Raw genomic sequence first — 22,185 nt, 5'->3', positions numbered from 1 at the left:
GTAATCTCCGCCTTTTCCGGTGTAGGCGAGCCCTTTTTCCCCGCGCTTCAAAAGTTGCACGCGAGAGACTAGTTCACTCTTTCTGGCACGAGCTCGTGCGTTGGTGTCTGCATGTGGCTGCGCGGCGCGAGGCTTTTTTTCTATTATTATTTCCGGATATTCTGGAGTGAAAAATACCCACAATTTGTCTCCTTTTCACGAAAGCTTGAAAGGTAAGTTATATAACGAGGTGGTATGACGATATGGAGTGTTTTTTTTGCCTTTTGTTGGACTACTGCTTCTTTTTTTTTCTTCCAACCGAAACTGGAAACAAAAGCAGAAGGAAGAAAAATCCCCTCTCATACCTCAACGACTTTCAGCAAAACTTGGGCTTTTGTGTTTTTCCCACCAGCAGTTAAGTACAAATTTATAACGAATTAATAATATTTGATTTGTGCTTTGTCTTCTCTTAACCAGGCAGACATGGAAGTAGTACTGCGTTTGCAGGGTCTGAATATTGAAGCAGGACCTGAAGACATTCGCAGGTTTTTTCACGGTTTACCCATTCCTGAAGGAGGTGTCCATATCACCGGCGGCAAGCTGGGGGAAGCCTTTATCATATTCAATACAGAGCGAGCTGGACAACTGGCCATGCTGTGTTCAGGGAAACGCCTCAAAGGATCGCAGGTTACGCTACATAAAAGCAGCATGGCCGAGTTCAAGCACGAAATGGAGTTGAGGCTGAGGAAAAGGAAGTGTACCCCACGAGAAAGCGAACCTCTGCCTCAGACGACAAACCCAACCGAACTTTGCACCACTCTGTTGCTCGGGATAGTGGCCGCCGTCCAAGGATTGCAATCCAACATCCAAATGAACACGGTCCAGGCATCAGTAAGTCCCCCTCGATTAACAAACGTACCCAAACCGGATAAGAACAACATGGAGAGAAAGATTCTAGTTGAAGACCATGTGAGACCTCCTAACAACGATCTAAAGATGACCGAACAGACAAGACATCACGTGGAGGAGCAGCAAGAGAGAGAAAAAGAGGTCGACGTGTGCAAACCGGGGTATCTTCGGCTTTACGGGCTTCCGAATTCGATCACCAAGGAAGAAGTCTGCATGTTCCTGGATGGACTCAATGTGGTGGATGTTGTAACAAATACTTTACCAGGGGAGGACCAGTGTTGTCTAGTGAAGATGGCTACTTTTAAAGAGGCAGAGGAAGGTCTGAAATACAGCTATAACAGCCAAAGCGGCCACATCGAGGTCAGACTGGCCCATGAGAGAATGTGGGAAAACGCCACGGAGCATCGCAAGCGTACCCGATGCTCCACGTCCTCGGAGAAGGATAATTTCTCTCAAGATGTCTGTCTGCACCGAAATTTCCCACCTAAAAGGCCCAAATGGCAGCATTCGAACTCTCCACCTTTCAATACAGAATACTGCGTCATGGTGAAGAACCTTCCTAATACGATTACAAAGACCGAGATCAGGAACCTGTTCTCATGTCCCCACATACCGAACAATAACATCCAGCATCTATTGAACAAGCATAGGGAGCGTACATCTACGGTCTTTATAATATACACACAGCCAGAGGAATATACCAAAGCCATGAACATGGACGGGAGCGTCTTCGACTCAAGAACAATTGACGTCTCCTCCGTCACAAAGGAAAAAATGTGGGCCCTGATGCATCAAAGCAGACGCACAGATTCAGAAAGGTCACGGTCTTGCATCTACGCGCGGAATTTCCCCGCCTCCGCGGGCAAAACGGAAGTGAAAGAGTTTTTCGGCGCGTGTAACATCAGCGAAGACGACATCGAGATGCTCGTGGATGAAAACGGCAACGGAATCGGCGAGGCCGTGGTTCGGTTTGGATGCGACGATCGCGCCAGAGAGGCTCGTCGTCTACAGCGAAAGATCTTCAGACAAGAACCAATTCTGCTCAGCTACATTTCACCACAGCAAAGGAAGGAGCTCTTACACAGGACGCGCCATTTCTAAAGCATACGACACAAGATAAGGATGGTGGAAATCCTTCAGTCGTTCCATTTGACATAATGTACACAGGACTCAAAAGTTTTACCTTAAATGTCTATACTATATGACTATAAGTCACATGGTACATGTGAATCTAATGATTACTGGCATTACTCATAATGTGACCTTTCACAACTGCTGTAGAAAAGGGATTCAATTTACTCATATATTACAGTTTAAACAAAAAACAAAGGGTCAGGCGCCTATGAGAGTACTAAGGAGCCTGGTCATTACTCAATCATCTAATGTTAATCCTGGTTTCACCTGTAAATTGTACAAATGTAAATAAATACAAAAATCATATGTCTATTGGATGTTTTTTCTTTTTTAAGACACCATTTTTAAAATAAAAATAACACTGCTAGACTCAAAGTATTTAATTTTGCCTCTGCATGCCCTTAAAACAGATACAAAATTGAAGACATTCTGATTTATTTCAAATGATTAAATAAACTATTGTATTAACCATTTAAGGACAGTATCAACACGTTAAGGAGATAAAAGATCTGGGAACTCCCACTGTACAGGTGTTAACGATGGACTTCTTCACATGCCTCATCACTTGCTGTTTTCCTTTAAAGAAAACAGTCCCATCAGACAAGCTTAATGACTAAGAGAGCTGGAAGAAAACTGGATAAACCCCCGTATAGAACATCAGTGAAGACGAAAACACTCTCGAGGAGGTATGCGTATCATGTCGAAGTCTTTTAGGAGAGACCTCCATGAATGGATAAACTGTAAAGATACATACAGCTGATAAGCTCAAGGACAGAAAGGTCAGGTTAGGCTTTGTGGAGAAACAAAAAGCCTGTATTTCTGAAACCAGATTAAGTTGTATTAGAATTATTATTAGATCACAGACAGGAAAAGTAAAGGCTCATTATCCGAATTGGCGTTTATTGACTGGTGACTGCCAATTGATGCAGAACAGCAGTTTAAATTCTGAAGTGCTCAGATTTTATCATTTCAATTCAGTATTGGAAGAATGCTGCAAAACTGACAATACACAAGAATGATGATCCAAATGACAGTAAAAGCAACCCTAAAGCTTCAGGCAAATTCATGCTTTTCTGAAGATGAAACACAAAAGGATTCAGGAACAAGGTTCAAGTATCTGAAGGGAGGAGACTGCATATGGTGAAGTCCATGAGTTGTAGATTTTAGGCAGTTAATGACTACAAATGATTTGCATCCAAGTTTTTTAATTATTTATTATTCTTATGTTAGCTTGTGCAATTGATTTTGATGCTGTGACATTAAAGCTCACTTGATTGCTTCATCCATTTTGTTGGCATACAGAAACAAAAATACAAAAATTGGCACTGCCCAGATACTTATGGACTTGAATGTGCATTAGCATTTTGGGTTGATGCTTTTTTTTTTTTTTTATCCCAATAATGTACAACTGAGCTTGGATACAACTGAGTAATTAAAAGTTTTGCTCAAGGATACAACAACTGCAGGCTGGTGGCTCCAGGATTTCAATTCACAACTATATCCGTTAACTGATCGCTGCAGGATAAATATACCATCAACTACACAAAAAAAAAAAGATTTTTATTGTTTGGGGTTTTTTTCTTCCCAACCTTTTATTGAAATTAGTATACAAAACATGGAGACTTCTAAATGCACCAACATCAGGATGATCACAAAGTCAAAACAATCCTTATGTATTTTAAACATCCTGCAAGGAAAAAGTGATGTAGTCTTCAATTTCAAGGATTAAACAAAAAAGGGTCATACTAAGAGGTACATTAAAACAGTGAACGAAATGAAGAAAATTACATGAGCTGCTCAGTTATAGAATCTCGAAGAGCCTGCAAGAAAGAAAGAGAAGAAGAAAAATTATATTGAACAAGATTTTGTTTACTTCTTGTGTAATTCTCAAATGTTCATAGATGCTAAGAATTCATATTGATGGAGCACCTGACATACTGTCGGAGAATCTGTTGGGGCTCAGTGGCATGAGGGAAGAATTCATACTGGGTCCCTGGAAAACATTTGAATGCACGTATTTACAGGTTGAAGGAACGAATTTAGAGGGAACAATCGAACAAAAGATGTACCGCAATGTAAAAATAGTAACTTAGAATTTAACATCAAGGACAAAAATCTTTTGTATGGAACATTTGAGGGTCAATTACACAATAATCAAGGATTATGAAATGCATTTCCTCTAATCATAAGCTGTAAAAACTAAGTTGTGTCTGCATGTATTTTGGGGAGCCTCTGAATATACATGAAATTCCACAGCAGTCCAAAAGTTTGAGCTTTCTGAAAATTCTGATATGTAATTATTATATGACAGCTGTAAATTGCACAGAAGACGCTTATGATTGCCCCATTGGTTTGCCTCCGTAAATGGACATCGTTCCTATTTCACTAGCCGCCGAGTCCCCAAGTCGAGTTGCTTACCGAAGAGATAGACCTGAGACGGTATTCCATCAAGACGTCTGTGAGCTTCTGTGTGATCTTCAGCACGATCTGAGCATCATCTTCACACTCGATGCGGAATGTGTCCTGAAATACGCAAGACCGAATAAACTCCATTGCCAAAGACTGTTTTTGACTAGATTTCAGTTTTTATATTTCTCCTGTAGATCATCATGCATGAACAGAATCAAAGCAGTGCCTAAAACATAACCCAGACGCTGCATCTGCAAAATGCAATGTAAATATGTTTTTAGTAAGACAAATATATAGAACTGTACCAGACATCTGAGAAGCGTTGCGAGGGTGTTGTTGGATTCTTGGCTTTTAGATCTCATCATTCGATCGCTGCTGTTCATCAGCAGATCGTTGGAGTAAGGTCTGCCCATGTCATCACTTCGTGAGCCCATTCCAAATCCGTCAGAGCCCATGTACACAGATCTGCTGTTGGATAAACACTGCATGCTCGCTGGTTCTCCCATCATTCGATCTGGTCCTGGGGTGGAAATAAGTTCTTGTGTATAGATTTTTATAGATGGCAGTTTTAAAAAAATGCAACAGATGTAACAGCACCAGAGTGCTCCAGTCATACTTGTTTTCTACGGCTTGTAGAGACTTGAAGCTGATGGAACATAGAACCTGTCGGAGCAAAAGTTGCCGCGACAATAGCTGGATCTTCTGGTGCCAATAATGTCTCAAAAATAATTATTCTCAAAAAAGACACCAAGAAACATAAATAGCTTCCCAATAGAGTGTAGGAAATTATAAGAGCAAATTGGGACTATAATGTGGAGTGGAATGCAATGCTCAAAAAACACATACCATACTTATATAGTGTACATCACTCTGATACCAACCCATTTCTGAAAATTAATAAATGACAGTATTGTATCCTGTTCTAGTGCCAGTGTTTGTGACATTTATTAGTGTAGGTGGTCATGATTACGGGCCTGTATGTAAGGATCCTACTGGTTGGGTCAGTAAAGATTCAGCTGGGGATTCAGCTGGGGATTTCTTAAGAGGTAACATTTGCATATCGTCATCGAGAAAAACCAATGTTTTGACTAGGTGCAAAAGAAACAAGGTGTTTTTAAACTAGATGCGAGAAAAAGGGAAATGTTTTTCATAAAAAAAGAGCTTCTAAGAAATTAGCAGCACTGTAGATTAGGAAAAGAGAGAAGTAAGTGTGGCTTCCTATGAAGGAGAAATGGATATTGAATATGTAAACGAGGTAAATGTTACTTTAAAAGCAGAGGAGAACCTCTGGGAATATGTACATAAAAGAAACTTTTTTTTTTCTTTCCCAATACCCTGTAATTCAAAGCATATGTCTTTTAGTATGCAATTTATTTAGTCTGTATCTGAGTAGGTACAAACTTGTAAAAAAAAAAAAAAAATTATATATATATATATATATATATATATATATATATATATATATATATATATATATATATATATATATATATATATATATTTTTTTTTTATACTGCTTATATATATATATATATATATATATATATATAAACGAGGTATATAAAAATTATATATATATATTTTTTTTTTATACTGCTTATATATATATATATATATATATATATATATATATATATATATATATATATATATATATATATATATATATATATAAAATGTAAAAAAAAAAAGAAGTCACCAACCGGAATTGCCATAGCGATCAGGGCTCCTCAGGTGCCCATCACTCGAGCCACCAAGAAAATCAGACATCATGCCACCACGAGGTGCGAAATCGTCTGTAAAGGGTTGGTTCATAAAACCACCAAAAGATCCACCTGAGAAAATGTGACAGAATATAATAAATGTCTTTTAATCTACTGAGACATCTAAAATAGGCCATGAATTTTATTTTTGTACTTTTTCCCCTTTATACATATATAGACAAAACTAACTCTGGTGAAAACCTCCAGAATTTGGTCCAAGCAGACTTGTAGGGCCAGGTCCAGCTGCGGCAGGAAAAGCAGATTCTGACACACACACACACACACACACACACACACACACACACACACACACACACACACACACACACACACACACACACACACACACACACACACACACACACACACACACACACACACACACACACACACACAGTGAACACAGTGAACACAGTTACTTTTACCATTACCATCAATATATTCATATTGCATACAACAAATACAGTCACTCAGAATCTAAGAGCATGGAGCAACATGCAGAGCTATATGAACCAAGAAAATTGTACACTAAAAATTTTAAATATTTAATGAAAGTACACAAAATTTTGCATTAAAAAGCTGCCAGCTGAAATCCACATCGGAATTTTGCGGAGCAATGTAGTACTTACTCATGTTCTGAAAGGCTGGCACATCAGCAGGTTCTCTAGTTATAACCTAAAGAGAAAACAGGATTGTGTGAATCACTGGGTCAAGCCGAAACTTGTATGATCTGTACGTTGGAGCTTTGCAAATATTCTCACGTTGCACTGACCTAGGAGAAAAAGCACTTTGTATACTTTATGGCACACTGAACTCATATGTATATAAGTACTAATGCAATGACCCATGTTTATAAAATTGTCCCAGATAATCGAGAAATATGAGACAAATGTAATAAGACATAAGAACATAAAAACAAAAGATAAGAATGCCAGTGTGCTTCCTTTTATTCACTATGCAGTTTAACTGCTGTCCAAATGAGACATTTCAGCAGCAAAATATCAAACTTTGAGGCTCACAGATCTCTTCATCACTACAAATCACTCATATATATAAAAAACCCATAGAGTAATCCCCCATGTATCGGTAATACAGTACTGTACTAACATTTTACTTCATTTTATAATTAATAATTATATTTGTATTAATAAATTTCATAATTTAAACATAAAACAATTCCCTAGAAGTTTTTGGTGTATCGTGCTATCCACAAGAGCCTGGGAAAATCAGCCAAACAAATGTAGTGGCAAATATGTGGCAAATGCAATTCCGTGATAATCCGGGGGCGCCAGATTCAAACCGCAGTAAAACAGGGGATTACTGTACAACTATTTGAGAAATACTTTCTCAAACACTGCTTTTATGCATGTAGTAGAGGACAAGATGTACTTGTACAGATGGTACTTGCATATTCTCACCTTGATTTGACCTCTGCCTTCTGCACTTTCCACCTCAGTGGCATTCACTCTCATTTCCTTTTTGAACGCTGGATTCCTTCCCACTTCCTCTTCTTCATAAGGCATTTTGTCTGGGTGAGCATGTTTCTGTTTATCGAGGATATTTTTAAAAATACATTTAAAAGGTCACAGACAAGTTTTGCAACGAGATCTAGTCAATAAATTAGGATGGAATAAAGAAATATATTTAAAATCAGAACTACTGGTATTACCAAGTATTGGAAACAATGCCTCCAGCCAGTAATATGAGCGGCCATCTCATTCTGCAGCCGCTGCACCTTACACAGTCGACACTGGTAATGAGGGGCTACTAACTTGCTTGGGCTGCGATACTCCCATACATACTGCAGGCCTACACACAAACGCACACAAACACTTAGTACTCATACATTTCCACAATGTGCTTTATTACTTCATAAAAAAAAGTAATACATACCGACAACTGGATCTGTGACGGTTTTCAGCCGTTTGGCGAGGGAGGGAACGGTCTGAATAATTCCATGCTTGGTGAACACTGAGGGGAATTGCAAAAGATTGACAATTACACCCCATACAACAAAATAAGAGAGGACTGGGCGTTTTAATTATTCCTATGCTGCACAAACAAACAGAGCACATATTTACGCGGCTCTTCCCTCACAGGTATTAATGGAGTGGAAAAGGGTTGAGCAAAAGCAAGTGAGCCACATTTGAAAACTGACTGCTGGACAACATAACTTGGCCCTGATTGATTCCATCAGAGAAATCCATGTCGACAAGAAAAGTATGAATGCCCCAGTCAAATATGAAGCATCACTATGGGTGCAGTTATTTGGCTGATTCTGTACATTAGTAATAGATTAGGTTGAACATTTCCAGAAGTGACTTTTTTTTTGTTTTTACTTGAACACAGTTCAAAAATAGTCCTAAGCATCATGCCAGATCTTTTGCAGGACCTGGAAACAAAAACTTATGGAGGACTATTTTGTTAGTTATCATTTCTCCTTTAATTTATAACATTTTCTCTATGTGTATAACATTTTAATGCCAGGGAATCTTTAGGCACAGACTGAGTCCACCAAAAGAAACTTCATTCAAAAATGGTCCAAATGGGTCAAAATGTCCACCCAGAAAGCACTGGGTTGAAGGGAATTAAGGTAGCTTAATAAGCAGCACTACAACAACAGTGCTTGTATTCTTTATTGTTTTCCATAAATTTATGGTGACCAAAACCAGAAAGGTTTGGTGAACTTTCCAGGGACTTCTAAATTACTTACAGATACACACCTAAACCCAGAGTCATATTCCAGGTGGTTACTAGATTTAATCAGAAAGCCTGCCAAAACAGCAAAAATAAATAAATAAATAAATAAATAAATATTATATATATATATATATATATATATATATATATATATATATATAAAAAAGACATTCACCATCCTGAATGCTGGATGTCTGCATCTCGACAGGTTTCAATGGCTTTTTCCAACAGAATGTGCTCTTATGGCATATACAGTGCATCCGGAAAGAGCCAGAGCTTTAGTTTTTCCACATTTTATGTTACAGCCTTATTCAGGTACATCCTGTTTCCACTGATCATCCTTAAGATGTTTCTACAACTTGAATGGAGCCCACCTGTGGTAAATTCAGTTAATTGGACATGATTTGGAAAGACACACACCTGTCTATATGAGGTCCCACAGTTAACAGTGCATGTCCGAGCACAAAACCTTGTCTGTAGACCCCTTAGACAGGATTGTATAGAGGCACCGATCTAGGGAAGGGTACAGAAACAATTCTGCAGCATTGAAGGTCCCAATGAGCACAGTGGCCTCAATTATCCGTAAATGGAAACAGTTTGGAGCCACCAGGACCCGCCCGGCCAAACTGAGCAATCGGGGGGAGAAGGGCCTTAATCAGGGAGGTGAACATGAACCTGATGGTCACTCTGAAAGAGCTCCAGCGTTTCTCTGTGGAGAAAGGAGAGCCTTTCAGAAGGACAACCATCTCTGCAACACTCCACCAATTAGGCCTGTATGATAGAGTGGCCAGATGGAAGCCACTCCTCAATAAAAGGCACATGGCAGCCAGCCTGGGGTTTACCAAAAGGACTCAGACCATTTTAAAAAATTCTTTGGTCTGATGAAACAAAGATTGAACTCTTTGGCCAAGCGTCATGTTTGGAGGAACACAGGCACTGCTCATCACCTGGTCAAAAGCCACCCCTACAGTGACGCATGGTGGTGGCAGAATCATGCTGTGGGGATGTTTGTCAGTGGCACGACCTGGGACACTGGTCAGGATCGATGGAAAGATGAATGCAGCAATGTACAGAGACGTCCTTGATGAAAACCTGCTCCAGAGCGCTCTGGACCTCAGACTGGGGCAACGGTTCATCTTCCAACTGGACTACAACCCTAAGCATACTCTGAGCTTTTGAGTGGCCCAGCCAGAACCTAGACTTGAACCCGATTTAACATCTCTGGAGAGATCTTAAAAGGGCTGTGCACCGACGCTCCCCATCGAACCTGATGGAGCTTGAGAGGTTCTGCGAAGAAGAATGGGAGAAGTTGCCCAGAAATAGGTGTGCCAAGCTTGTAGCATCAAACACAAAAAGACTTGAGGCTGTAATTGGTGCCAAAGATGCTTCAACAAAGTATTGAGCAAAGGCTGTGAATACTTATGTACATGTGATAAATAATTTATTTTCAAATAAACTTCTTATATGTCATTATGGGGGTATTGTTTGTAGAATTCCAAGGAAAATAATGAATTTAATCCACTTTGGAATTAGGTTGTTAGATAAAATGTGGAAAAAAATGAAGCGCTGTGAATACTTTCCAGATGCTCTGTAAACCATGAAGAGCCCACCTTTCCATCTAATTAAGGACCATTACACAACTGCCGATTAAATGTCAGGAACGTGTCCCCCAATGTGTCACCATTAAACACTGCAGTTAAAGTTCATTAACGCCCATAAAAGACAAACACCACAAAACAGTCAATCAGTCAGTAACACAGGATGTTATGTTTCTAATGTTGCTCAGATTAAATTAAAAGGGGTGTCTGCAGGTATTGTAAACTCAAATTTGCATTCGGAAAATCTACTATTTTTTTCTTCTAAACAACCAATATACATAGCTTCTCTTTTATACTGAGCTTCTCTTTAGCGTTAAAAAAAAATAAAAAATACTGTTCAATTTCTTTGCAGCATCTTCTATGAATTTAAACGTTTGGGCACAAGCACACACTTGAGAGATTGGGTTGCTATTCTTCAAGGATTGGCCTCCATTTTCCTTTCCCGTTTCCAAGTCACTTCCGATGAAAGCATCCCATGAAAATAGTGTTCTCAACTCGAATGTAGGACCTTGTTCCAAGTCCAAAAGGTTTTGTTCTGCTCAGACATGAGACACTTTTTTCACATTTTGTCTGTTGCATGCCATTTGACAAACTCCAAACAGGATTTCGAATGGCTAAAATCTTCATGCCTTTCTTCTGAAATTTCCAAATTTGTGATGCATCCAGGCTGTTGCCAAGTGAACAGTTTCACACATCCAAGCTGTGAAACTCTCCGGCCCATTTACAGTTCTCTTTGATGATTTCAATAACTGTTCAAAGGGATGTTCAGGGTTTGGTAGGTTTTTTTTATAACCAAAACCTTGACTGATTCACTCCCTGAACTTTATGCCTAACTTCCTTTAATAGCGTTTTGGTCTCCATGATGCTTAACGATTGCTGGAAACAGCTGAAGCAAAACCGCGGGACAGGGGGTTTAAAATATCAGGCATTTAAGAATCTAAAATCTAAGAATTTTTATTTAAGGACCTACGGACACCCTGCAATAATGTCAGAAAACTTAATGCAATGCAATCACACAGGACTAATCACACATCAAAACTGGTTCTTGAAAAAAAGTTAAAGCTCATCACAGCCATATAAGGACTGCTTTTGTTTGTTACATTAAAGCTCTAGAGACCTCAGATGTGGCTCATGGCAATAAAATCACCAAGGCCAGAAAGTGCTGAAGGTCAAAATAAGAGAACTGGGCTTTGAGGGCAAGACTTACCTATATCTCCATTGAAGAGCTGATTCTTTTTCTGTCATAGATGACAAGTAAACCCATTAAAGAGAGAGAGAGAAAGAGATAAAGAGGAGTTAGTGAGACAGAACAGCATGCGAGGTTGGGAACAATGCCCCAACTCTCCTGTGGTCCATCCTCCTCTTCAGATCTCTCCATTAGCACAGGAGTCTGTTCTTGGGTGAGAAGGTCATAGAGCCACAATTGACTGTTCTGGTCAGTCACAGACTTGTACAGCAAGAACAGCAATCTGTCTCTTCCCTCGACAACATGGGGTTATTTTTAGAAAGACATGAAAAAACTCATGACTAAAATTTATGTTAAAAAAATTAGGCAGTAAGCTGCACTTATGCTTAATACTGCATATGCACCAGTGCCTATGCGTCAGAAAATAAATATGGGGTTGTGACCCCTGAGAAGCATCTGTCCTTGATTCCTTCATGTGAGCATGCACAGAAGATCCTGGCAGTCATTCTGTTGATGAGAGTGTCATGTTATGCAATGCATTCACAGTCCTGATGTCAGGCTCCTACTAGCTCGAATCTTTAGTTACTTATTCTTATATATATATATATAAAAAACAGATACTAAATAAGCAGCATAATAATGCTGAATGAAAAAAAAATTATAAATAAATACAAAATATTTGACAACACTGGGGACTCCCACTAGCTCAACGGCTAGTCAGACATTTGCATTGTAAAGAATGAAGCTAAAGAACAACGCTTCAATAAAGAATTGTTGTTTTAAAAGTCACACTGCTTAGCATGTGCAAAACTGCAGTGAATGATGAATGCAGGACTTCTGCAGCCATCCTATCATGACTACCCGCGTTTGGTTATTATTGTTTGTTTTTTTTTTTTTTTTTTTTTTTTTACATGGACCACAATATAATTGAAGGCCTTGAATTTACACAGCAATAACAAGATTCTTAAAAATAATCATTATAATTAAAACAATTACAGACAACTGCTATCAAAACTTGCAACATTTCCCTAAAGGCATCCATGCATCAGTAATATGTCAAAAATCCCTTTATATTTACGCCTTTTTACTTGATTAGACAGCAAGGCCATAGGAAGCGAGTGCGTCTCAGTGTTTGCAGAGCTGAAGTGAGCTCTGGTGCGACAGCACCTCCATAACACTTGCTGCATGCTTGTGAATACTATATAAATGACCATGCTGCTCATGGAAATGGCTCATGGGCACAGCTTGCTGGTGCTGGCATTTGAACCCAAGGCATTCGGATTAGAAATCCAACTTTGTACCCACGGAGCTACCACTTCCTAGTAGGTCAGGAATCCCAGACCATCCATCATTTGAGTCGGGGCCGCACGGAAAGAATAAAACGTTTATTACATTTTTTATTTTGTTTCCAATATATTGACTTTTTACCACTTTGTTTCGTTCTACATTAGTCAAGTTACATTTTAACTATATAAGTAATAATTAAATTATAATTCAATCATAGAATATGTACATGGAAAAGTAGCCCACCTCCAACACCAGTACCACGATTGCGGGCTACTTTTTGGTGGCCCACCCTGTATAGCGGTAACATATAATATGCATGTTTAGTTGTGGGTGACACTCCCCACACGTATTATTATCATCTTTTCCCCCTGACGCAATCTGGGGTAATTAAATGTAGGATTTAAACATTTTTTTGTAACAAACCATGACTGCTGTACTATTTGGTCAAAAGTATGTGAACAGCTGTGTACAATGGACTTTGGATCTGAAGTTCATGAGTTCAAATCCCAGCCACAACAAGCTGCCAAAACAAGGGGGGTCCCAAAACAAGGCACTTAACCCCATAGCTGCTCAGTTGTATGAGTAAGATAAGTGCAAGTTGCATAAATGTAAACAAGGTTAGGGTCCCAGTAAATGATCGGAAGGTCAGGGGTTCAAGCCCTCTGCTCCAGGGGCAGGTATTGAGTCCGACCCCAGCTTCCCAACATCGCTGGGATATGCAAAGAAAGAATTTTTCTCTGCTCTAATGTATATGTGACTAGTAACACACACACCCCGTCTTTTTTCTTTTGTTCGTCTCATTCCCTGACCAGGGAATTGCAGAGGATAGAAATCGGCCACTAGAGGGCGTCAGAGATTTAAATGTGGTAGTGTTTTTTTTCTAAAATATACAGGCCTTAATGGATCTAGGCCATGATTTGTGTTATCACGAGTAAGCAGGTTGAAGATCAGCAGATCCCTCGGCCTTCTGTGTGACCAGGCTGCGTGTAAACACGATGCGCGTGCGTTTACTAGCAAAACCTGCAACCGTGTTCAAAACACACGACACCCGCAAAAACACGCCTGATGAACCTTGGCGTTTATCCCACGTACCCTTCGTCACATTGTAATCCTATAATTATTATTATAATTGTTTTTCACTCACCTTCTTCTTTTTTTGCTGAGCGGGCTGCACTCGCGCCAGGCCGTCCATACTGTAAATAAATACACAAAGTCTCAGTATGACCTCTCTTTATCTCCGTCACACAGAAACACCGCTACCGAAAAATTATATGTAAGAAAAGGGGAAAAAAAACCTGACAGAAAATTGTACAAAAACTGTTACTATAAATGCGTAATAATAAACCGCCTCAGAGATTCACCTCTGATTAAACTGCAGCAGCTAGCATAACATTAGCCGCGACAGTATTAGCCAGTGATATTTGCAACAAAATGCCGCGTTTTACTAACTATTTGTTAAGCTCGGTTTTAATTAATAGTAATAATACTTAGATTAACTATTATTAGTAATGTGTAACAATTACTTTCGTTTCGTCTTCAACTGACAAAATGAAAACCTTTGCAGACTCGGCTTTTCGTCCTGCGCATGCGCTTCAACAAAAAAACAGATAGGCTGGAGGATCGGACCGGCGCGCCCCAGTTCTTCTTCTTCCTCCTCCTCTATTGTTTCTTTGTTGGCAAACCAGCTTTATAGTGCATTACCGCCACCAACTGGATTGGAGTATAGAGTGGAAGCAATACAAATATTTTTTTTTATTTATCTTAAATTCTGTACATTAAGCGCGATTATCTTAAATAACTTCTTACTGCTGAATGTACTCTTTCTTGTCCTGAACCATTATTTAAGACGCTTTGCATTGTGCGTTTTTTCTTAAGGTTTATATCGTTCAGTTTTGCAGGGACAGGGAGTGATTTTCACACATAGGCCTTTAGTGGTGTCCAACGTGAATCGATCGATGTTATAATACCATTATTATATACCACGGCTATGGAAACCACCAATATTATACAGAAACGTAGAATAACAGAGCGCAGCATCGCAGACAGGTATTCTCATGCAGTGAGAATGAATGGCATTACTAAAGCAAGAAAACCAATAAACACAATTCAGCAAGTCTCCTTTCACTTTAGCCACAGCTGCACCTCCCACATACATCATCTGTACCACAAGCATCAATTTTAACCTCATTAAACGACCCCAGGTTTTCTGGGTAACAGTATGGCTTACTATGATATCCCTAAGCACATGCACCTCAGAGAAAACAGAGTCCAGATGAGATGGCATCCTCCGTGTACCTGTTGGTTCTATACGAAAACTGAAACGGGTCGTGGAAGGGAGGAAGAATGGATTTAATGCGAAAAAACACTTAGTTCCCTGACCGGGAATCGAACCCGGGCCGCGGCGGTGAGAGCGCCGAATCCTAACCACTAGACCACCAGGGATACAGACACAAACTAAATGTTTAACCATTATGAATAATTGATGTGTGAGCCTTTTGTAGCAGCCCAGTGTTATTGACTAAGTAAATCAAAGAGATATATATATATATATATATATATATATATAAATGACTATAGAGAATTCTGACTAAGTAAATCAAAAATATATATATATATATAAATGTCTATAGAGAATTCAGGGCTTTTTTTGAGTTACCTAGTAAATTTATTATCACAAATATGGAAAACACATGCAGAGGGAGTTGCTGGATTTGACCCCTACTGAAAACCAGTTGTCTGTTTTATCTACAAGAGCAAAAAGAAGCCATATTTATGCATACTGTGAATGAGCTCCGGAAAAATAACTATGCTGACATCTTAATACGACACAGAAGCATACCTAAGAACTTTTATTCATAGGCCCCTGGAGAGGGCGGCGTGAAATACACCCCAAAAGCACACACACACACACACACACACACAGAACAGAAAGGTATGAGTATGTAAATCAAATCAAATCAAATTTTATTTGATTGATTTGATTATGATACACATACGCATACCTTTCTGTCTAATTTTTGTATATATCATTTTTAATCCCTATTTGTAAACTTTATATTTTTATTTTATTTATTATTTTTTTTATAAAATAAAAGTTATATTTCTACTTACATGTTTGCATGTTCTATTTACATGTTTACAACAGAAAATAAACTTACATAAGGAAATATTACCAATAATGTACTTACATTTGTCGAGCAAAATTTGTGCTAAATGTTGCACTTTTAAAAATGTTATTTATGTATTTGTTTGTTTGTTAGTTTGTTTTTAATCAGGCACGCGACAGCCTTACCGTGGAGGGGCTTTCCAAATCCAAGTAGCTGCTTGCTGTTTCTTTCCCCATCTTTTTAATATTATTTAAAATTATAATTAAAACAGAGTGTACATACAGAAAACAAAATGTGCATGAAAAGTTGGCGAACAATTACAAGACAAACTATGAATAGTTTCAAATTGTTTATTAAATAATAATTTTTGAAGTAGAAAAAAAAATCTGACAATGTTTTACTTTTTTAATGCAAAATTCGTGAAAATTACGTTATAATAATTAAATGAACTAAAAAAAATTTGTATGCTCGTTTTGCTCTGGAAAGATTATCAGGAGATGTAATTATAATCAGGCAGAAGTGCAAACGCCTGTATAGTCAAAGGACCCCAGTTGTAGTGGATCGAGTGGAGAACACAGTAATCAGTGATCGAGTTCATATCATTATTCATTAAATCGCATTGTATACATCTTAAATATACTAAAACATGTAAGTATGCGATTGTTTATTGGTTGTGTAGACGGTAAAGAGGTTAATGAGACGTGCTGCGGTTGGGATAAATAGTGTAGTGACTCGCATGGTGCTGGTTAGTAGCATCTCTTCAGTCACATGGTAATAAATATAATGTAAAACAAGCCGGGTTATAACTTTAAATATATAATTAAGTATTTAAATTGTGTACAGTTCATGTATGTGGTGCAGGAAGACTAAATGTATAACCGTTCATCTTCCAGAATGCATTTATTTGGAGTTTTTCCTGCACTCAGCTCATGGGGAGTGTTGCCATATTGGGCATAAATCATTCAGAGCTGAGTGACTGTGAAACTGGTGTGTTAATGATAATTTGGGTGGATTTGCAGTGGATATAATGGCATATATTTATGTTTAAATGCCTAGGTTTCATTTGTTGACTTTGTTGAAAATGTGTGCCGCGCTGACGTCAATAGGGGAACATTGGTCGCCCGGTTATATACACTTTACTCTGTGTCCCTTCCATTATTATTTTCTATGCCCATCTATCTATTTGTCCTTGTCCTCCCCTTCCTTTTTCCTGTCTGTCTGTCTGTCTGTCTGTCTGTCTGTCTGTCTGTCTGTCCTTCCTCTATTTTCTGTCTCTGTCTCTATTTTTTGTTTACTCTCTTCTTGTCTCTTCTCTTATGCCTGTCTGTCTATCTCGCTTTCCTTCCTCTGCTTTTTGTCTCTATTTTTTGTTTACTTTCTTCTTGTCTTGTCTCGTCTCTTCTGCCTGTCTGTCTGCCTGTCTGTCTGTCTCATTGTCTCATTCTCTATTCACTCATTTCATTCTCTCACTCGCTTCTCCCTCTTTCGCATGTCTTCTGTCTGTCTGTCATCTCTCTCTCTCTCTCTCTCTCTCTCTCTCCCTCTCCCTCCCTTTCTTTTTCCTCTGGGAGTAGCTTGGGCTCCATTTCTTTTTTTGTTTTTTTTTTGTTTGGTGATATACATGGAAAAAAATAAATAATAAAATGTAGTAGAGGCGTCTTCTGTACAGCCACCTGGCTTTACAGGCTTTTGTGAATTTTTGAATAGGAAAGAAAGTGGTTTCAGTACTGCCACTGAAATTCAGTGCACACTCTGTATTTACTGTTGTAGAACATCATCAGAATTCAGCTCTTGCCCTCACCTTCTTAGAGCATATGTATGTAAACTACATATGTATCATAATCTTATTATCTGACAGCAGAGTCCCCCCTCTAGTGTTCATAAAATCGACTATTCCAGATTATGGATAATGATGTTTACATTTTTTTCTGTTCTGACAGGAAAATGTCAAAGAAGAAGAAAAGGCAAGACGATTTCCATAAAGTCAAGCTGAAAGTCGGCAAGAAAAAGCCCAAGGCGGAAAATTCGACTAACGTCAACTTTAAATCGAGGAGCATCAGTTTACCGGATCAGCTGAAGCGAGATGATGGAGGACCGACTACACACCGACAGCTCAGCATTAAGGTTGACACATAAGGTTGATACTTAATGTGGCTGGGATTTGACCTCATGACCATTGAATCCAATAGTCCAATGCCTTACCACCTCCCCAGAGGTGTTCACTGCATTCAACATTGAACCATTTCTCACTTTCCGGTGTTTGTATTGGTTTTTATGATTTATAATCACACTTTTGCTGTCACTCATTTGAGGATGGGTTCCTCTTAAGGTTTCTTTCTCATGCCATCTAAGGGAGTTTTTCCTTGCCACAGTCTTACTCTGGGATAAATACACAATTCAATAATGTCAAAATTTTAGTTCTATAATTTGTTCATACTGTCAAGCTGCTTTGAGACAATGTCCATTGTGAGAAGCACTATAGAAATAAACCTAAATTAAATAAAGAAGCAGCTTGTCATTTTCAGTTTAGTCAAGTTGTGTTTGGGGAACTGAAAAAAAAGGCTGACCTTTGCCACATAGGGCCAATCTAATGTTCAAGCCAATTGACAGGACTCTCCACCATCATAATCAAACCTTCAGTTGAGAAATTCTTTGTGGGAGCTTGTTTTCCCTCAACACAGCTCCAGAAATCTCATTCTCTTGTTCTTGTGTGTTTATCTCCCAGGATCTACTGTCCCAGCTGCACCATTACAGCAGCACGGTGAAGCAGGGTGCTCTCGTAGGCCTTCGCGAACTGCTTTCGGCTCATCCATCCCTGCTCGAGCAGCATGCCTCGGTTGTACTTTCCGAAGTCGCTGCACTCTTCACCGACAAAGACGGCGCTGTGCGGGCAGCCGGGTCTCGCCTCCTGCGCTTGGTGGCGCAGTGCATGCCGGCCGAGCGCGTTGCTCCGTTCTTCCCTCTACTGGGCGCTCACTTGTCATGTGCCATGACCCATGTTTCAACCAGCATTCAGGAGGACGCGCTGCGGGTGCTGGACGTGCTGCTCGAACACTATCCCGCCCTGCTAGCACAGAGACACACCGTGCTACTCTCCAACTTCCTCGAGCTCATCTCGCAGAGGCGGATAAGTGGCGGCATGAGTAAGGGCGGAGCCAGTGGAAACCGGGCAGAGAAAGGAAGCTATGCACTTTCTATAAGCACTAGCCAATCTGTTACAGCGCAGCAATGGAGACTCACTGTTTTGCTCAGGTAATCACATCCATTCATGTGTTTCTTTTTAAAAGGGCCATAATTCATGTCATATTTAGCTATGTTTGTAGTTTTTGGATGGTTTTCATGATAAACACTATCTAAACAAGAGATTATGGACAACTGATTGAACATCCCATTCCACATTTAGACCCTATTTGCCGTTATAATAACCTCCGCTCTTCTGGGAAGAGGTTCCACTAGATTTTGGAGTGTGCTTCTGGACATTTGTGTTTATCAGCCACAAAGTCTTTAGTAAACTCAGGTACTGATGTAGGGTGAGGAGGCCTTGGGTGCAGACAGTGTTTTAATTCATCCTAAAGGTGTCAGAGCTCTGTAGTAGGCCAATCAAGATCTTCCACTCCAGCCTTTATCAACTCTTCATGGAGCTTGGTTTGTGCCATGCTGCAACAGGTTTGGGTTTTCAAGTTCAAGTGAACGCAAAATGTTGTAATTACACATCCAAAGCCGTCCTATACAACAGTCTGGTGAAGAACCACATTATATTAGGATGATGGAGTTAATAACACGTTAATGCAAATTCATTTTAAAATTAAATGCAAAAATATAATAATAAAATTGGCAAAATTAAAACCTTTAACACAACACACATTTATTCACGACGTCCTTTCTTCTTCTTCATTTGCGGTTCGCATTCTTAAGTAGAACATTACCGCCATCTACTGTGGTAATGGACCAGAGACTTGTATCCCTATTCCCCAGACCAAAAAACAGCCATGATGCACACATCCGGCAATTAAGACCGTCCGTGTGGAAACATAGCAAAAGTTTTATTTGGTGTCCTGATGATTTAAGTAATTTAAAACACCATAATTACTTTAAAACATGTACAAGTATATTTTGTTTTCATGCTCTATGTTGAGTTTGGTTTCACTTATAATAAACATACATTTGCATAACGCATACATATTTGTCCTTGCCCATGTTGATTAGAGTAAGCACTAGCCAGTTATAATACAACTGGAGACATTCTTGGCCACTCCATCACCCTCACCATCAGCTTCCTCATTTGGTGTGTTTGGAGTCGTTATTATGTTGGCAAACTGCCATTCGGAGTAGTTTCTAAAGGGAGGGCATCATGTTCTGCTTCAGAATGTCACAATACATAATGGAATCCATGTTTCCTTCATTGAATTGCTGCTCCCCAGTACCAGCAGCACTCATGCAGCCCCAGACCATGATGCTACCAATACCATGTTTGACTCTAGGCAACACACTATTTTCTTGGGTCTCCTTACAAATGAGTCGCCACACATGCTGGACAAACAAGTTTATCTTAGTCTCATTAGACCACAGGACATGGTTCCAGTAATTTATGCTCTTGGACAGGTTGGTCTATAGCAAACTGTTTGCATGCTTTTCCTGTGAGCCAGCTTCAGAAGAGGCTTCGTTCTGGGACGACGGCAATGCAAACCGACTTGTTGCAGTGTGTACGGTCTGAGCACTGACAAGCAGAGCATCCACTTCTGCAACCTCTAAAGCAATGCTGCAGCGCTCATGCGTCTGTTTTTTTGAAGCAGCTTCTGCACCTGACACCCAGCACGAGGACTTCTTTGATGGACCCTTGCGAGGTCTGTTAAGCGGAACCTGTCTTGGAAAACCTCTGTATGTCCCTGTCCACTGTACTGTAACTCAGTATCAGGGTGTTACTGATCTTCTTATATCCTCGGCATCTTTGTGAAGAGCAACAATTCTAATTCTCATATCTTTAGAGAGTCTTTACCATGAGGTGCCATGTTGAACATCCAGTGGTCAGTTTAAGAGAATTGTACTCAGAGCACAGCTGTCATCACTTAGGGTTCTCGCCATTTTGACAATAATGGCTGTATGTTGAGTTATTTTTAGAGGACAGTAAATCTATACTGCTATACAAACTGCACACTGACTACTCCAAAATATACACAGCACAGCAATGTAAATGTTTTATTGTGGATCCGTGGGTGTTGATTTATTTATTTTTTAACAGTAGTGCCAGCTGTAAATTAAATCACAAGTTTTTTATAGGGTCCATAAAAAGAACAGGACCTTAATTTCTTTTGGATGCTCCTGTAACAATAAACGGATAAAAATCATTTTTGAGAAATTCGGAACTGTTCAGTAAATGCTGTAATACTCAGTCATTCATCACACCATTTCTTCTTCTTCTTCTTTCGGCTGCTCCCATTAGGGGTCGCCACAGCGGATCATCCGTCTCCACACCACCCTGTCCTCTACATCTGCCTCTTTACACCAACTACCTGCATGTCTTCCTCACCACATCCATGAACCTCCTTTTGGCCTTCCTCTTTCCTCCTACCTGGTGGCTCCATCCTCAGCATTCTTCTACCAATATAATTTATGTCCCTCCTCTGCACATGTCCAAACCATCTCAATCTCGCCTCCTCACCTTGTCACCAAAACATCCTACATGCGCTGTCCTCTAATAAACTCATTTCTAATCTTATCCATCCTCGTCACTCCCAACGAAAACCTCAACATCTTTAGCTCTGCTACCTCCAGCTCCACCTCCTGTCTTTTACTCAATGCCACTGTCTCTAACCCATACAACATCGCAGGTCTCACCACAGTCCTATAAACTTTCCCTTTCAATTTTGCAGATACCCTACTATCACAAATCACTCCTGTCACTCTTCTCCACCCACTCCACCCTGCCTGCACTCTTTTCTTCACTTCTCTAACACACTCTCCATTACTTTGCACTGTTGAACCCAGGTACCTGAATTCCTCCACCTTCTGAAGCTCTTCTCCTGCAACCGCACCACTCCACTGCCCTCCCTCTCATTCACACACATGTACTCTGTCTTACTCCTACTGAGTTTCATTCCCCTTCTCTCCAGTGC

At 39.6% G+C, this 22,185-nt stretch overlaps 3 protein-coding genes and 1 non-coding gene across 4 annotated transcripts in view; 2 read left to right on the top strand and 2 right to left on the bottom strand.

Annotated features, from left to right (window-relative positions):
• Window positions 1-71: 71 nt before the first annotated feature.
• On the top strand, window positions 72-2,328 carry rbm12ba (RNA binding motif protein 12Ba). Its single transcript, XM_046877427.1, has 2 exons — window positions 72-212; window positions 457-2,328. Exon 2 carries the CDS (start codon window positions 463-465, stop codon window positions 1,987-1,989), a length of 1,527 nt encoding a protein of 508 aa, XP_046733383.1. The 5' UTR covers window positions 72-212; window positions 457-462; the 3' UTR covers window positions 1,990-2,328.
• Window positions 2,329-3,579: 1,251 nt separating this feature from the next.
• si:ch211-197h24.6 lies at window positions 3,580-14,639 on the bottom strand. The gene is made up of 13 exons (XM_046877428.1): window positions 14,489-14,639; window positions 14,110-14,158; window positions 11,700-11,730; window positions 8,088-8,165; window positions 7,864-8,003; window positions 7,613-7,738; window positions 6,824-6,869; window positions 6,384-6,458; window positions 6,135-6,266; window positions 4,737-4,951; window positions 4,441-4,545; window positions 3,952-4,015; window positions 3,580-3,842 (listed from the first exon to the last, which is right to left on the bottom strand). The coding sequence occupies exons 2-13, from the start codon at window positions 14,155-14,157 to the stop codon at window positions 3,820-3,822; spliced, it is 1,083 nt and encodes a 360-aa protein (XP_046733384.1). The 5' UTR covers window position 14,158; window positions 14,489-14,639; the 3' UTR covers window positions 3,580-3,819.
• A 696-nt stretch (window positions 14,640-15,335) lies between these two features.
• trnae-cuc lies at window positions 15,336-15,407 on the bottom strand. Its single transcript has one exon. It is a non-coding gene; the product is annotated as a tRNA-Glu (tRNA).
• A 1,165-nt stretch (window positions 15,408-16,572) lies between these two features.
• The window catches only part of tex10 (testis expressed 10), a 45,216-nt gene continuing 39,603 nt past the window's right edge, over window positions 16,573-22,185 (top strand). The window contains exons 1-3 of the mRNA XM_046877616.1: window positions 16,573-16,720; window positions 18,013-18,196; window positions 18,798-19,324. Coding sequence (XP_046733572.1) covers window positions 16,719-16,720; window positions 18,013-18,196; window positions 18,798-19,324 — 713 coding nt within the window. The 5' untranslated portion in view covers window positions 16,573-16,718. The remainder of the gene's footprint in view (window positions 16,721-18,012; window positions 18,197-18,797; window positions 19,325-22,185) is intronic.

Source organism: Silurus meridionalis, chromosome 21, assembly GCF_014805685.1.
Source record: "Silurus meridionalis isolate SWU-2019-XX chromosome 21, ASM1480568v1, whole genome shotgun sequence".
Lineage (NCBI taxonomy): Eukaryota > Metazoa > Chordata > Actinopteri > Siluriformes > Siluridae > Silurus > Silurus meridionalis.
The sequence above is the reverse complement of the archived record's forward strand: the minus strand, read 5'-3'. Positions and strand labels throughout refer to the sequence as shown.

What these genes read in the sequence shown, in the direction of transcription:
- si:ch211-197h24.6 (XM_046877428.1), bottom strand. Translation starts at nt 14,157, where the DNA reads ATGGACGGCCTGGCGCGAGTGCAGCCCGCTCAGCAAAAAAAGAAGAAG. An exon ending in GGCATTGTTTCCAATACTTG is followed by an intron (nt 7,739 to 7,863) that starts GTAATACCAGTA and finishes CTCGATAAACAG; the next exon opens with AAACATGCTCACCCAGACAA. An exon ending in GTCTCAGGTCTATCTCTTCG is followed by an intron (nt 4,016 to 4,440) that starts GTAAGCAACTCG and finishes AATGTTTTCCAG; the next exon opens with GGACCCAGTATGAATTCTTC.
- rbm12ba (XM_046877427.1), top strand. Translation starts at nt 463, where the DNA reads ATGGAAGTAGTACTGCGTTTGCAGGGTCTGAATATTGAAGCAGGACCT.